We start from the raw sequence: 17,563 nt of genomic DNA on the forward strand, positions 1-17,563 counted from the left end.
CTTAACCAGTAAGACTTTTTGTAGTGAGCTACACCGGACGACTTGATAAATCATGACGAAATAAACTAAATGTACTTCTTACGTTGTGCCGTGCTCATACTGGATAAACAATTAGTGCACATAATGTAGTTATCTGATTTGTGGGGAATGGTGATGCTCACCGCTTAATGTCGTCATTGGATCAGTTTAAGTTTTGAGATCTATGAGGTGAACAAATACAAATTTTAAAATTTAAACTCATCCAATAATAATAAGTATGGTAATGAGAAAAAATGCACCCGTGACTTGTGGTTCAGAAACACACTCTCAAACTTAAATAACAATTTTCATGCTTTCCAACGACAAAAAAGTTTTATAACTAAGAATCAATCAAAACATAATAATTGAATGAGCGAGGATTTCTTTTATTTTTTCCAAATTTTCTGAAGGTTTTTTCTATAAAATTTATGGTGTCATGATTGCCAAAGAATCATAAATGGTTTCCTTGAAAAATAATATGAAACCAGATTTTGAGTTCTTATGTTTATTGTTTTAATTCCATCTATTGTTTGAAGCCGCCTCCACCAAAAGAAAATCATATCTATATTTTTTCTATAACGAGTGATTAATAAGTCCAAACGTTTTTCAACACCACAAAATAAGTTACAACCCGAGCACTAACGAGCGATTAATGGGTCCAACCGTTTTGCCATATATATATTTTCTTTTTATCAAAACATGCAAATATCTTCTTTACCAACTTGAATCTCCCATCGTTTGTTTTCTCTTCATCCACAGATTTGATCTGTCTTTTTTGGTGATCAAACCAAAAATTTCTTGGACTTGATTGTACATACAACCATTAATTTTTGTGAGCAGGCATTAGGCCGCAGTTGTTACAGTCCTTACCAACTCACCAGTTACACAAATTTATAGCAAGAATCTCAAATTACTAGTAGTAGTACTGTGGTAGTTGATGAAAAATATATATCCCACCATCCCCATTTATGATAAATTGTTTGATATGACCATCAATTAAATATATATCCCACAGATTTAATAATTAATTTTTGCACCGAATGTTCTGTGTTTAATTTCCCTTCCTCCAACATCGCTTGTATAAAAAATACATTGTCATATTTAAAAAAATAATAATAAGAACAAGAACTCTTCTTTAAGGCATGTTATCAAATAGTTAGATGACATGTTATGAAGGACAATTCCAACCTTCAAAAGAAAGCTCTCAAGTCATCTATAGAGATACATTAGAATTTGAGCGGTCAGCTGACCCCCTTGTCGCTTAATGGATCTGTCAGTGGTCATATGCTATTGCCCTTTTATTTTCTTTTTCTTTTGCCATGAACAAAGTTTTAGGTAAGTAGGCCAATTTGATTACGCGATTAATTGGGCACTCTACAATAAGGGAGACGCGTAGTGTTAGTGCAGGCTCAAAGGTCAAAGGTTTAATGCGGCGTGTGGATGGAAAGCCTGCCCTAAAAACGTTTGTAGTCCTTTGCTGAGTTACCGTACTCTTGCCCTTTTTTCCTCTCTTCCTGGAAAATTCACTCTAAGGGTGGTATGAAACAAAACGGTCAAATAGTGCATAACAATTTAACATATAGAAAGTTGATCGTGCTGCCAACGATTGATTGGTGTCCATAGAAATTACATGATATGATATCAACTTAAACTTTATCCAACATGATCTCCAACAAAAACTTAAATATAGCCTCGTCCAAAATTATAGTCTTGCAAAAAAATTATTTTTTAATAAACGATGTCAGACTATACTCATGTACTATCTTTAACATGTAAGAAACCTTAAAATGTAGTGGGCTTCATCAGTTCATGTTTAGTGCAATTATATAGAACAAAATGGTTGTATTTCATTTAGGACTTATATGTGTGACTTGTACGGGATTAGAGCCACAAATGAAGTTACAATTATTTGAATTTGGCGACAGTTAATTGAAGGAAACTGCTTGTAACTGCATCCTTGATGGGAGGATGAGTTGCGGTACATATATATATATATATATATATATATCACTTTGGTCTCTCTTCTCGGGTGTGTGTGATCCCTCACGTAGAAATAGTCCTATTGAGTGTTCTTGGATCAATTTTGTAACCAAAGGAAGAGAAGATGTCACATCCCAGCCCGGGGCGGACCACTTTCCGGGCCCGATCCACCACCGTAGCACGATATTGTCCGCTTTGGGCCCCAACCACGCCCTCATGGTTTTGTTTCTGAGAACTCACGAGCAACTTTCCAGTGGGTCACCCATCTTGGGAGTGCTCTGGCCACCTTCTCACTTAACTTCGAAGTTCCAACGGAACCCGAAACCATTGATCTCCCAAAAGACCTCGTGCTAGGTAGAGATGAGAATATACATTTAAGGATCACTCCCCTGGGCGATGTGGGATGTTACAAAAGACAAATGATCAAACTTGTTGTCAATGTCTTCTTCTACAAGTAAGTAAATTCTCATTACTTGTTATAATCGCTGCATGCATAATGACACAATAAATGCATAATGACACAATAAATGCAGCAGTTATCATTCAATGTTAAGATTTCTTAACTAGGATCATGGTTTAATTGTTAATGATCCTTATACACACACACACACACACATATATATATATATCCAGCATAACCGAAATAGCTAAATATAGCCCCATAATAATTTATTATTTTAAACCTTATACTTTAAATTTATTAATTAATTAAATTAAATTATCGTTGGATGTTTTCAAATTTAGCCGTTTAATTTGAATCAATTATTGCAATTGAGGAGCTAGATCCCCAAAAAAGGCTAAGAGGGGGTTTATATTTGACCAACTTGATACCCCTTAGGCCAATAATCGTCTGGTGGGCTCCATAAATTTATAGTCTAGTCATCGGTTGGAGATAATTTTTTAGATAAATCAAGGTCATTTTTAGTTTTTAAACCTTTAGTTATCTCAATTGAAAATGACCTTATGTCTTTATACGATGTGCCTCCTATTCCCAGCTTCAACTCCAACTGAAGGATGTAAACGTAATTGTCATCTATAGAGATTCATCAGAATTTAAGGGGTCAGATAACCCCCACTTGCCCCTTAATGGATTCGCCTAGGGGTGGGCAAACGGGTACAGGAACCGCGGGTCGGGGCGGGTACTGGCTGGTTCCTATTTTGTAAAAACAAAAACGGGGCGGGGTAGGGCGAGCCTTTGAAATTTTCGGTTCGGGCCGGTTCGTGAAGTATAGGAACCGTGAGTACCCAGAACGGCCCGTTTGTAGTTAGAATGGACATATGAGATTGAAGAGATCATCTCTCCATCCAATCTGAATTGTTGGTTTTAGGTTTGCTCATCCTCAAACCTATCGAATTCAACTGTCACTCTTACCCTGTCGATCAAGTCTCTCTCGCCGTCTCCAGTGCGTCGTCTCCTTCCCTCCACCACCCCGACAACACGACGGCCCAGGAGACCACCATCTTCTTGATTTGTCACCTCTCTCTCGCTGTCTCGATTTGACATCCTAGGGACCCAGACTTACAGAACCCAGCCACCCCACCACCCATCTTCTCAATTTGTCACCTTTCATTTGCCGTCTCGAGTGCGTCTTCCCCTCCCCTCATCGAGGAGGACGAGATTCAGATCCTGCAGGTTTACTCCAAGGAGATCAACAAGCGCATGCTCGACACCGTCAAGTCCAGGAACGCCATTGCTTCCGCTGCTCAAAACAGCGCCATGGAGTCCGAGACTGTGAGCTCTGCGGTGGAATGTACCGATGTTGCCGCCAATGAAGATGCTAAGGCCGAAGATTACAGATCTCTCCATGTGTGTTAGGTCACTCTTAGCTTCATATTAGCCTATTAGGGCTTTCATATCGAGATCTGTTCATATTTATCATCGATTTCTTGTGATGCCTATATACCTAATGACCTGCTAAACATTTAAACTTTGTTAATTTCGCTATGCGCTTCAATTTTCTATGGATTATATTATCTGGGTTTCTGTTGTGAGTATTGATCTAATGAGTCTTGATCTACTTTGTTCGGAGATGTTTATGTTGAATATTTTATAAGGAAGTGGGTGCATTTGGAATTGGAAAATTATCGAAATCTTTCCTCTTGCATTATTTAGGCTTCCTATTGCATCATCTGCTGCACTGGTGAATCTGTGCAAATTCCAGTTTTTTTTTTTTTCTAAAAAAAAAAAACCACAGACCCGTGAACCCGACCTGAACCGGCCCGTTTCAACCAGGCCGGGTAAAGTCTGGTTCCTATATAAGAAAATGTAATCCCCGACTCGGCCCGGCCCATCTCCTTTGCACCTAGATCCGCCAGTGGGCATATGCTATTGCCCTTTTATTTTCTTTTTCTCCTGCCATGGGCGCAGTCATGGGTAAGTAGGTAAGTTTGATTCCGCAATTAATTGGGCACTCTAGGAGACGCGTAGTGTTAGTGCAGGCTCAAAAGGTTAATGAGGAATGTGGATGGAAAGCCTGCCCTAAATACGTTTGTATTCCTTTGCTGAGTTACTGTACTCTTGCCCTTTTCTCCTCTCTTCCTGGAAAATTCACTCTATTGATCTCTGGCCGTGTTTTGTGTGGTATGAAACAAAACGGTCAAGTAGTGTATTACAATTTAATAAAAAGGGTCAAATAGTGTATAACAATTTAACACATAGAAAGTTGATGGTGCTGCAGATGATTAATGGAAGTTTTAACGAAAAGTCAGCAGTACTGTTTACTTTAACGAAAAGTCACATTTTTACACTAAAAAGTCAAATCTAGTATTATTCATTTTATCCTTTATTTTGTCCTTATTATTAAAACTCAAAGTTTTCAAACAATTTTCATTAGTTTTCCTTTGATTAATTGGTGTCTATAGAAATTACATGATATCACTCAAACTTTATCCAACATATTAGGCCATCTCCAACAAAAGTCTAAACATAGTCCCATCTAAAATTATATTCTTGTAAAAAATTATCTTTTAATGAACGATGTTAGATCATACTCATATATCATCTTTAACCAAAATGGTTAAACACGGCCCCTTAATAATTTATTATTTTAAACCTTATACTTTAAATTTATTGGTTAATTTAATTAAACTACCATTGCATGTTTTCAAATTTAGTTGTTTAATTTGAATCAATTATTGCAACTAATGTGCTGAATCCCCAAAAAGGGCTAATAGATGGTCTATATTTGGCCAACTTGATACCCCTCTGGCCAATAATCGTCTAATTGGCTCCATAAAATTATAATCTAGCTATCGGTTGGAGATGAATTTTTTAATAAATCAGGTCATTTTTAGTTTTTAAACCTTTGGTCCTCTCAGTTGAAGATGACCTTATGTCTTGCTTTATACGATGTGCCTCCTATTCCCAGCTTCAACTCCAACTGAAAGATGTAAACGTAATTGTCAGCGAAGAGTTAGAAACATACCCGAATCCACGTTTTATAAGCAGAGACTACACTTATTTGACATGTTTCCTCATTTTTTTACTTGCAAATTCAAAACCGTCTTGTCGGACCAGTATAACAAAATAATGTTTACGAATAACTGTTAAAACTAATCACAACAAGTTAATGCATAAAGAACTTACGGATACGGAGGGTGCTATGAGGCCACCGAAAAGGATAAACCCCGCAATAATTGAATAACAAACAGCATAATACTACTTAAGGTTGTCTGAACGCTGCAAGCAATGAATTCAGCCTGTGAACCTACGCATATCGAAGCTCATTCTTAAAGAACACATTTCTAATGGCAATTGGAGAGTAATTTGAAACAGCTAAACTGAGAAAGTGGCAGCAACTAGCAATTGCTCTCACCTCCTCCATATGCAAGAAAATTTTGTTGCGCCGACTCCGAATATTATCTTGAATATACTGCAGCTCCATTGTGGCAAAGTCCTGCACTGTTTCAGGCCCCTCTATGATTCAAAATCTGAGCATGTAAAAACTAACCTGGTGGTGGTGGTTCATGGTGGCCGGCGGAGGAATTGGCTTTTGGGATTTGTTGGAAGAAGGGGGAAGAACAGAGGGAGGGGAAACGCAGAAGAAGAACAGAGAGGGGAACCTGGGAAGAAGAAAAAAAAATGAGAATATGAACTGGGATTCAAACGAAGAAGAAGAAGGCGTGAGAAGACTAACCTGGAGCAGAGAGAGGGGCTGCGTCTGGAGAGGAAGGAGATAACGCCCAACTAAATTGTACTGTGGTATAGGAGGAGATAAGCAAGCGGGTCACCACCGTATAAAGTAGGTGAGCCAAACATCTTACTCCGTATTATTAGTACTATTTAATGTATTATACAATATGCTAAACGAGGTCTAAGATGATTAAGTGTGAGATTAATCATTTTAATTTTAATGAGTGACTCAATTAACTATTTTCATTTCTTATGTGTTCAAAATTATACAAATTCTTTGCACACATTTTTTTAAGAAAGAAAATTTCTATTGTTAACGGGAGAGTTTGAAACTATTATATTATGGGAGGAGGAGTTTCGAACTCGAAACATATGGGTAGAAACCTAATGTGAAATTTCGTCCCCAGAATTTCACTATTAATTACGTATCTCGTTTTTTAAATTCGTATTACACGTTTACGCTATTTTCATTAGTTAATTTTAATTCCGTTAATTTTAGAAATTAAATTGAATGGTTATTGGTTTAAAATTTCATAATGAATCTTTAAAATTTGTTGACCTGTCGAGGTCACAAGTAACGTTTTCGAATAGATCTCAAAATCACGAGTGCGTAGGCGAAAGCCGTTTGCAAGTCCGAATTATGACGATATAGTTGTGGACATTTGAAACCATTTTACTAAATTTTATATTATAAATTTAATAAACTCCTACTTTGTGAGAAGGAGGCCCAATCAAAAGAAGAGAGTGAAAGGCAAGGGACCAATCAGAAAAAGAAAAAAAAAAGGAGAATTAACGAGAAGTAGGGGGTGGGGGGGGGGGGGAGGGGGAAAGAGTCTCTCTTGGCTCACACTTTTCCCCAAGCTACACCACCGACTCTCTCACTCTCACAGACACACTCTCACCTTTCGATTGATGCCGATGCAGATTCGATGGACTTCATGTTGGTCCAGCCACTATGATGTCCTTTAGATTAGCAAGACTACCAAGAGATTATACATATAAATGGTGAGTAGCATAACAGACAGAAGGCTTTAAAATGTGTTTGATATTTCTGGTTTTGTTGATTAATTTTTATAATTTTGAAATCCATGGGTTAATTCCACATGCCCTACAATATCTGTTGTTTTATGTTTGTGTGTGGTTTTTGTTGATCAAATTCAATGAATGAGCATGAGGTTCTTTTACTTCAATTTCTTTTCTGGTTTTGGTCGGTGTTGTCGACGCTTGCTACACATATATTTGAATTGAAACTGCCATGATATATTTGGAGTTCTTAATTTTGTTTAGGGTTTTCTACCATTCAATGAACCAGTCTGAATATTAATTAGAGTTGGGTAATTCGGATTGGGTATGTAGATCAAATTTCTTGATTAAGGGTTTGGTTCAGAAGGTCAATTTCTTGTTACTTTTGAGTCATGTTAGTTTTGGATGTTGTATACATGAATTATGGACTACCTTGAAGTATTTTGGGATTTGTTATATGAATTGGAAGTGGGCTGCTACGTAAGTTGCAGAAAATTGATTTCTTTGCAAAGAAAACTCAAGTTTCGAGTAGCCTTCTTTGGCTCTTAATTTCTAAGTCTTTATGTGCTTCTTTGGAGAAAATTTTTAGTGTGTCGAAAGTACATATGTTCATGATCGTAACCCCATTGTTTTCACTCAATTCCGTTGAGTTTTCGTTGATCAAAACCTTATTTAAACTTGGATCACAAGCTGCCAAACAGCAGCAGAAAACTGGGTTTCCAGTTTCAAGACTCCATTTTTCTGTTGGCATAACTTCCAATTCAGAGCTCCATTTTCTACAAACTTTATATGTTTTTAAAGTACAAAATACAAGCTTCAAAACCCATATAATATTACACGATGTGGTTTAGTTTTGAATGCTCCAAAGGGAGCCTAAACTTGGTCCAATAGTGCTGTTTTTCTGCAGATTTGGTGGAGAAGCAGAGTACTATTTTTACCACACCTATTTTCTTTCTAGATTCCTTTCTAATCTTCCTTACTACTATTTCAGTGATATTATTTGAGTTGTAAGATTCCAAAATCAGTGTACTTTCTTTAGATAATATTAATTTTGTGATTAAACACTTAGTTTGGTTACTAATGTGTGTTACTTGTATTTATACTCTTGATTGTACTTTTGTGTTCCGATTAGGCTCTTCAAGGGAACAAAATTAATTGAATTCAAGGTAGAGGGTTATGGGAAACCTTATATGTATAAAGTTTAAAGCAGTTCCGTTTAGGAACTTATAATTGAGATATGAATACACTAGGTTTCACAAAAAAATGGTTTTTGCGTCAATTAAAGCTCATAAAGGGGTTTTATAAGAATTAAAGGGTCCGTACTCTTGCTCATTTCCATAAGTTAGACTAGAATCCTAATTTAGAGGTAATGATGATTAGTTGTACTTGGTACATTTTGATAGGCGATCATAATTTAGTTTAGACTCCATTGAGTAGTTCGGAATCCATACTCTTGCTCATTTCCATAAGTTAGACTAGAATCCTGAATTCGAGTGAATGAGAATTATCCACAATAGACCTTGTGAATATAAATTAGAATTATCAAGTTATTCCTTGAAATCCAGGCAAAGAATTATGTAGAAGTCCTTTATTAAATTTTGTGCAATGGTGTGTGATCTAGTTGACTAATTAACATAATTAAATGTTAATATTGTGCCTCCTTGATTCATGGAATGGGTTACTTAAAGTGATTGTTGAATGATATTGAATATGATTTATGATTTTTATTAATACGATTAGATCAATGATCATTGTGACTTGAGAATAATATTGTGCTTCATTGGTTATTTGACTGTTACATACTATGAATTGCGGTATTATGTGAAACATAGTGGTTTATATGATTGATGAATTGGTAAGCATATGCGTGGGATTGGCATACCTGCGTGCATGATAAGGTGATAATTGTTGTTTGGTGCATGGTTGATGTGTAGTGTGGTACTCTATAATTTCTGCTCGAAGTATTTTACTAGAAGATTAGAGTTTGGCGAATGGTAAACTACGAATGGTTTGATCCCTATTGAAGATACGTAGGCAGTCTAACGAAGAGTTTAGATGCAGCTATAAAATATACGAAAAATTACTTTGCGATCAAATCTTGAGTTATTCTTTGTCCATATCCTAGAGGCGAGGTATGTGAGATAAACGGGTTTTTGGTGACGTCACGTGTCTATCTTACACGTATGTTGGGATCAGGACGTGACACCTAATGCCTATCCACCAGGATATTAGACCATCAGAGCTATTCCTGAGTTTTTTGGGGCCAATGAATACTCAAAATGTGCCTTTTTCCAATACAACAAAAATTAAAAAGAAATATTTAAAGAGGGCTGGAACCCAGTCGAAGCTAGGGAGTTAGGCCTTCACGCCCATATTATATTATTTGAAAAAAAAAACAAACAACGGAAGAGACATAGTACCGAAATCCCGACGATCAAAAACTAAATCATATACAACCACTCCAAGCAGTCAACATGGCCATCACATACTGAATCCAAAATGTTGACACCCCATTTGCTGCATATAATGCACAGACGAGCGGCAGCTTCAACCAGTTCTGCCATATCCAGCTGGATGAGAGCAGCTAAAGACATGATTGTTCCCTAATAACATGAATAAATTGAGTAAACACCAAAAGTAGCAGCAAGGGATGGAGGTGTTAAGTAGATGAAGAGGTGTAAGACATGTGAATGTCCAGTAACAAAGACTTCGGAGCTTGTCGTCGAATATCTGCAGCGCATCATTTCTGGTAGATTAAATAGAGCCAATTCCTGCCAACTCCAATTCCAAAAATCCTACAGTACAGCATAAATCTTATTCTCTTCTGATAAAGATGTGTGTCCCTGACTCCAACATGTTTAACGCACATTCCCTACCCATACATCAAAATCTTCATCTGCAAGGATGAATCCCAGTGATTCTTCTGGAGAATTTAAGAACCAAGCATCACCCTGTTAAGATCAAGAAAAGCCAGTAACCAAGTTTCAATTGAGTTTGAAGCACATTAGAGCCTAATTTAAAATGTATCCCATCGATGTTCGTCACTTTACCGAATAGTTAGTTTCATGAAAGGAAATTTCAACAGAACCTGAAAACTTCAGATCACGGGTCACCAATATACATTCAAAGTTTGAAATAATCAACTTAGTAGGACCAATATGTTGAAAAAGTTGGAAGGAGCTATGAAAGCAAGGCTTTTCACTAATCAGGCGTCCATAGAATCAATATTTTACTCACGGATCAGTAACGGGGAACACTCCTCACCAAAGCAATCTCATTACCCTTCACATCTCAAATCCAGTAAGTACCCATCTTTCGTCTGAATCTGGAAAATAAGCAGCAGTGAATTTAACAATCTGGGTATCTCAAAATCATAAAATTAACAATTAAACATATAAATGGGCATTTATTTAGTGAAATATTAGTATAGTACTCACCGTGTGCTGGGAGCAAGAGTACCCAGAAAGCTCAATGAGCTGCGCAGAGGGACTGCAGCAGTGACGACGGCGACCGATTCTGTAAAAGTCAGTCGAGTTTTGGGCGATTTCGGAGGTCAAGAGGCTGATAAGGAAAGCTGGGACGGAAGGGCACTGGTCTGGAAGAAAGGCTCAGGTCACTGCTGTCCCAATTCGTGAAGGAAGAAGTGCCCCCAAAATAATTTCGGCTCTGCACAGGTGCACTGGACCAGGGCCGGCCCTCGCAATAACGTCCCCCAAACAGTACATATACAGATGCTACTAATATATAAATGTAACCTGAAACTACTAGAACCATTCAATTCTAGCGTCTACAGCTTTAGCATTAGTTGGTACAAGGGACATTCTTCCAAAGAGGGAGATGAACTCGTTGAGGCTCTTATTTATTCCTCCTCTTGATGTGCCCTTTTTGGCTGCTAATTCCAGACGATCCAATCTCATACATCTTCCCTGCAAAAGCATGTGTGCCAGACTTCAAGATCAATTTTTTCCAACAAAAGAAACTTAAAGATCAAACTCGCTAGCAGAATAAATGGTGCACAAAGGGTGTTAAAATCTTGACATACGTATATTTTTGGCAGATTTTATGTTTGCATGCAACTAAAAGTGGCATCACTATCAATGGTGCACAAAGATTGGTGGAAAACTTTAACAGTTTGAGTTGTAACTTCTCCATTGTATTTGTTAAGGCAAGACGGATGTCATCTATGCATTTTTCTGTAAAACTTTAACAGTTAGTTGTATTGAATACCGTGGTTTTACTGATGAATGCAGAGTTTGCTGATGATTCATACGACAAGCAATTGAAAATCCCATCATTATGCCCCGCATATACCCAAAAAAAGTCATTTACACAAATTCAGAGCGTTCATCCACTGTAATTTGCAGATATGGAAACGTTAAGATAAAAGGAAATGCAAAGTACCCTTCACCCAAATTGGAGGATCACCGGTGGCATTAGCAAGCTAGCAACGGGAAGTGACATACCAATATCGTCATAGTTTCTGCACAAGAACAAATCAAAAGAATCCGGCGGTGGAGTTATGTACCTCTCCTTGGAAAATGCCACCTCCTGGGATTTCAAAATATGCGGCCGTGGCTAGCCGTCTGACCACGCCAATTCCACCAAAGCCGCCGCAACGTGGCGTAGTGTCCGGTTGATTGCTTCAAAACAGAGCTTCGTATCCATGTGTTTATCAGCAGAGAGTACCCAAAACCCCTGAAAATTATTTCTTTATTCAGATAATAAAATTTCCCAAATTTCGAATTTTAATTCCGAACCAAAAATAGGGTTTGAATTTTGATTACCTAGAAATTGGGGGGTTGGGGTGGAGAGGGACTCGGGCCAAGACACAGATATGCATCCATGATAAGGTGTGCAAGGCTTTTGCAGTTTCTCAGATCTAAACACTGAAGCCCCGTAAGCCGTTCAATCCAGGGGGAAAGCTCTTTAATAGATGTTCCATCCAAGAAAAGAAATCTTAATCCTTCCATATTTTCTTCAATGCTTGGAAACACCTCAAATTTTGTACAACCGGAAAGAAAGAGAGCGACAAGGGACTTCAGCTGACAAATGCTGCTTGGAAGACTCTTAAGTTCCTTGCAATTTTCTAGCTTCAAATGATTCAATCCCTTGAGATTATTAATTGACGAGGGTAGTTCTTTAATTTTTGATTCGGATAAATCAAGAACTTTTAACCCCTCAATCACTTCTGAAATCTCTGGAAATATCTCAAGACTCCAGCAACCATAAAGATTAAAGGTTTTGAGAGATTTCATACGAATGCTGCTTGGAAGACTCTTAAGTTCCTTGCAATCTTGTAGATTCAAATGACTCAACCTCGTAAGATTATTAATTGATGGGGACAGTTCTTTAATTTTTGAGCAGGGTAAATCAAGCTTTTCTAACCCCTCAATACCTTCTGAAATCGATGGAAACATCTCAAGACTGGAGCAGCCATCAAGATTAAAGGTTTTCAGACATTTCATATGAATGCAGCTTGGAAGACTCTTAAGTTCCTTGCAATCTTTTAGGTTGAAATGACTCAACCCCGTGAGATTATTAATCGACAAGGGCAGTTCTTTAATTTTTGAATAGGATAAATTAAGCTCTTCTAACTCCTCCATACCTTCTGAAATCTCTGGAAACATCTCAAGATTGGAGCAGCCAAAAAGATTAAAGGTTTTGAGAGATCTCATACGAATTTTGTTGGGTAGAATCTTAAGTTCCTCGCACCCATTCAGATCCAATAAAACAAGGTTTGTAAGAGTCGAAATAGACGGGTGAACCTCAACTAAGCTTGTACAACTTTGAAGAATTAGCGTCTCAAGATTTGGCACATTTGTGAAGTCAGGGGTTTCCTTAAGGGATTGACAATTACTTAAATTGATGAATTTCAACTTTTCCTGCGTCTGTTAAAACATTCAGGAAAACATGCATTACTTAATAAGACATGTCACTCAAAGCCCAAACATTTAAAAGAAACAAATACGTGTAAATGATTGTACATACCTGGGTTCCTTCCCAGAGTCGGTCAATGAGGCTATATTGCATGTCAAGTCCAACAAGATTTTCGAATTGAAAGTTGGATGGCAAAGACTTGAGAGGGTATCCAGACCAGGAAAGACACCTCAACTCACTAGAAACAAACTTTAAGGGCCCAGTCAGGTGTTGTATGCCGTGAGCACTGATCTTGAGAAGTCTTAGTTTAGTCATCCTATCAAAAGCTTCAACAATTAAGCATCCCTCATCTGAGTTCCACGAATCGAGGATTATGCTTTCGACTGTTTCCGTACCCTGTGCAAATCAAAGGGAAGGAAAAAGCAGAGAACCTTAGTTTAGATTATGAAGTTAATGCTTGTTTCTTAAGGAGTTGTTTGATAATAATTTTGTTTTCACTTTTTACTTTTGTTTTGATTATTTATTTAGAAATCTGAAAATTGAAAACATATAACTTGTTTGTAATTGTTTTCAATTTTCAATTTTCAATTATTAAAAAAATGAAAATGAAAAATTAAAAATGGAAACAAAAGTGGTTATCAAACGAGCTTAAGAAATTGATTTTGGTCAAAAGTTGAAGCTTTCTACTAAACATTGCATAAGAAAAGAAATTATCACCGTATTTTTAGTTATCACATGAAAAACATCTTCATAACTCCACAACCTACTTCGTCTCCCAGGCTCTTTGATAGATTCTTGGTAGACGATTTTCTGACCCATTTCCTCTAGTAAATCATGCATCTCCAGTTCCCCCTTCGTTGAGACAGTTACTAGAGCTCGATCGATTAGAACTTTTATTCCAATATCAGGATAGAAACCACAGCTGTGCAGAACTTCGGTTGCACAGTCTTCTCTCATTCCTTTAAAGTAACATGCAATATCTAGAAAGATATCCTTCTCCGTGTCATCTAGTCCATCGAAGCTTGTTTTAAGCACATCATGAATTCCCTTTTGCGGGATTTTCTTTATTTTTTCTAACTCATTTTCCCACTGGCGTACATTTTTGTTATCAAGAAAAGCTCCCAAGACTTTGAGTGCTAAAGGCAGACCTCGAGCATATTTTACGGCACGACGGGAGAGATCATCATAATCTCTGGTGGGTTGGTTTTTTCTGAAGGCGTACCGCCTAAAGAGTTCCAGAGCTCCAGAATCACTCAAAATCTGGGGATTATATATCTCACCAGCTATGCTTAGTAATTGCGAATCTCTAGTTGTTATAATAATTCTGCTTCCACCACCAAAGGAATGTTGCTCTCCAAGTAAAGCTTCAATTTGTTCTAATGTGTCCACATCATCCAGAACAATAAGAACATTTCTCTGACCTAGGCTATTTAACATCACCTGGAAGCCTTTCTTCGAAATGTCGGAACTCCCCACCTTGTTGTTCGAGATACTAGATAGAAGTTCTGTCTGCAAATGTAGTTTGCCTTGCTTCATGAAAGCTTCCTTGATATTTTCAAGAAAGCAACAAGCTTCAAATCGACAAGAGATTTCATCATAAACAGCTCTAGCGATGGTTGTTTTGCCTAAACCACCCATACCCCATATTCCAACAACGCGAACATTATTCGTTTCACCTCCGGGAGGATATAATAATAAATGCATATTACGCATGCGAGAATCCATTCCGACCAAGCCATTCTCTTTCCTTGATGATGATGAGATGTCGATCAATTTCCTATAAACATCTTCTACAATTTTCTCGATAAGCACCGCATCATTCCTGTCAAATTTAAAAAACAACATAATAACACCACCAAATGATAATTAATGGGTCTTTTTCATCTGTTAGTTTTCAAAAAAATAGAAATTAAAACTAAAAACTAAATATTTATCAAATTACCCCTAAACGTTACAAAAATCCCAAATATTAATAGGAAACTAAAACAAATTAGAATTTACTCATAGTTTCGCGAATCCCAGCCGGATAAACTGGTGGCAGTTGTAAGAGCGGATCTCCAGCTCTGAACCTCTTCCATTTCGGCGTTAGAATCGCGATCGTGCTGAGCAAAAGCTTCTGCGAAACTTCTCTTGAGTTTACGAACATCAGACGGATCAACTTCATAGAAAATGGGGAGTACAATCTGGTTATTGGTATCCTTGCATTCCAGGATTTGCACGAGTTCTTTCAAGCACCAAGTGGAAGAAGCATAGTTTAGAGAGAAAACTACAATCGAAATCCTCGACCCTCGAATCGCTTTCAGGAGCTCGGAAAGGTGGTCGCCCTTTCTGAGCTTTTCGGCATCAATGAAGGCGTTGATTGGTTTCTTAACCAGAGCGTTGTAGAGATGGCTGACGAAGCCCCTGCGAATGTCTTCCCCTCTGAAATTGATGAACACATCGTATTTCCAACCAAGGCCAGAAGAAGAAGAAGAAGAAGCAGCCATTAATCAATCGCAGCTGGTCACCGATGATCGAGCGGCTATGACTAAGAGAATTGTAAGTACATAACTACTCAATGAGTCAATGCAAAAGGGAAATTTCGATGGGAATGGAATCTGCATACTTTTGATTTTTTAACCCAACAAAATGCCAAGAAAGGGGTCAAAGTAGTAAATTTAATCTACACTTGCCTACCCAACCACCTCTTAATTTAATATATTTAATCGAGAAAAGTAGGTTAGGGGAAGGATGGTATCTCCTTTTCCTCTCTCAATCTTCCAGCATGCCATTTAATCATGATTAAGGCTAAGCTTAATTCTAGATCTTAATTGGATTATTAGTTTCGGTTGTAATATGGTAGTTAGAAGATTAAAAAAACTATGATTTATGCTTCATATGCTAATAATTAAAGGAGAATTAACGAAATTTTTAATTCTAAATTTAAATCCTAACATATTTTACAATAGAAGCTTAAATCTTAATTTACTTATCACATGGATTATTTTATAACTACCTTACTATTAATTCAATTAAACGTATTATTTCCACGAAAATTAACGAAAAATTTTAAAAAAATTAATTTTAATAAAAAAAGAAAAATAAAAGTGTAGTAAATAATACTAAAAAAGCAGGAGCACCGAAAGCTATCTCCGTTTCTTTGTTGAGTGGACAGCTGTCTATTTGTCTTCTTTTTGCAGATGGCTCATAGACTCCTAGTGGCCAGCCTATTTTTCACATCTGGTTATAGGACTCAGTTGCTATATAAGAAGTGTTTTGTTGTAATTCAATATCGATGGAAATCCAACATGATCTTTTTCAAAAGTTTGTGAGGATTTTGGGATGTTCGTGAATCGTATTTGTTTATTGTATATTGTGTGGTCATTTTTCATCGAATATTATTTTTGTTTAAATTTAAATAAAATAATTTTTTATTGCAAGATGTACGATGAACGGATATGATTCATAAATTTCCAAAATCCTCACAAAGAAAATCCAAAAATGATCTAAATTCAATGGAGATAAGTTAATTTTGAATCAATTATCATTAGGAAAGAAAAATAACATTAGACGCTAGTCGCGCGGAAGACTGGAGCCTAGTGCCTAGGCGGTTTGAAATAATTTATTATATATTTTTAGAGAATTGTTATTAGCACTTCAAAAATCTTATTTTACACTCCAAACTTTCTATATTGGAAAAGAAAAATCTCACTTTACACTTCAAATTTTCTATATTAAAAAAGAAAAATACACTTGTGAATAATGTAGAATGAGATTTTTGAAATACCAATAACACTTCTCTATTTTTATTATATGAATCAGTTGGATTTAAAAAAGAAAATAAAGAAAATAAAACATTGTTCAAAAACTAAAACTCTATAAATATAAAAAGTCAGGTCTTGATATATCATTACAATTGATAAATAAAATCTAGGGAACTTTAACAAAAAGCACCTGGTACTGTTCACTTTAACGAAAAACCACATTTTTACACTAAAAAGTCAATCCTGATACTATTCACTTTACCCTTTATTTTGTCCTTATCATTAAAACTTAAAGTTTTCAAACCCTTTTCATTAGTTTTCTTAAAATCTATAAATATAGATAGTGGGCGCTTTGTAGTGGGCGGTAAGTTTTAGTTTTACCATTAAAAAATATACACTTTCAAACTAGTCTGGGTTCTATCAATTTTTTTAGTATTTTATTTATTTTTTCACTCTGTCTCCGTGCCATAGTCTTGATATTGGAGAAGGATTGTCTGTCCCTTTTTCGATGTCTTTCAATGCTCTCCTGTTTGTGTATTGACGATTAAATTATATCAACATTTTATATTATTATTCATTTTTATCTTATTATTTTTATATAAAAAATAATATAAAATGTTAACGTAATTTAATCGTGATCACATAAAATAAAATAAAAGAGCATAGAAAATAAGAGGCAGACAATCCTTGTCCCATGATATTATCACTCCCTTAATATTTTATTCATATTTTTTCACTCTGTCTCCGTGCCATCTTTTCCTCTCTCATTAGTACTAGTTCTTCTACTTGA

General features: G+C 36.5%; 1 protein-coding gene and 1 long non-coding RNA gene across 53 annotated transcripts in view; one reads left to right on the forward strand and one right to left on the reverse strand.

Annotated features, from left to right (window-relative positions):
- Positions 1–15,598, reverse strand: part of LOC126628760 (disease resistance protein RPV1-like) — a 54,528-nt gene extending 38,930 nt beyond the window's left edge. For all 3 annotated transcript variants that reach the window (XM_050298558.1, XM_050298557.1, XM_050298556.1), the window contains exons 1-4: positions 15,032–15,598; positions 13,748–14,852; positions 13,142–13,426; positions 12,392–13,041 (exon numbers count right to left, since the gene is read on the reverse strand). In XM_050298558.1, the coding sequence (XP_050154515.1) occupies positions 12,392–13,041; positions 13,142–13,426; positions 13,748–14,852; positions 15,032–15,516 (2,525 nt within the window). In that variant the 5' untranslated portion in view covers positions 15,517–15,598. The remainder of the gene's footprint in view (positions 1–12,391; positions 13,042–13,141; positions 13,427–13,747; positions 14,853–15,031) is intronic.
- Positions 1–17,563, forward strand: part of LOC126628768 (uncharacterized) — an 82,234-nt gene that overhangs the window by 36,260 nt on the left and 28,411 nt on the right. For 30 of the 50 annotated variants that reach the window (XR_007625561.1, XR_007625577.1, XR_007625581.1 and 27 more), the window contains one exon: positions 12,602–12,811. The exons of 8 other annotated variants lie outside the window; for them this stretch is intronic. This is a non-coding gene — a long non-coding RNA (uncharacterized LOC126628768). The remainder of the gene's footprint in view (positions 1–12,601; positions 12,812–17,563) is intronic. 12 more of the 50 variants (XR_007625570.1, XR_007625591.1, XR_007625573.1 and 9 more) reach the window with 1 other exon arrangement.

This window comes from Malus sylvestris, chromosome 7 (genome assembly GCF_916048215.2).
Source record: "Malus sylvestris chromosome 7, drMalSylv7.2, whole genome shotgun sequence".
NCBI classification, from domain to species: Eukaryota; Viridiplantae; Streptophyta; class Magnoliopsida; order Rosales; family Rosaceae; genus Malus; species Malus sylvestris.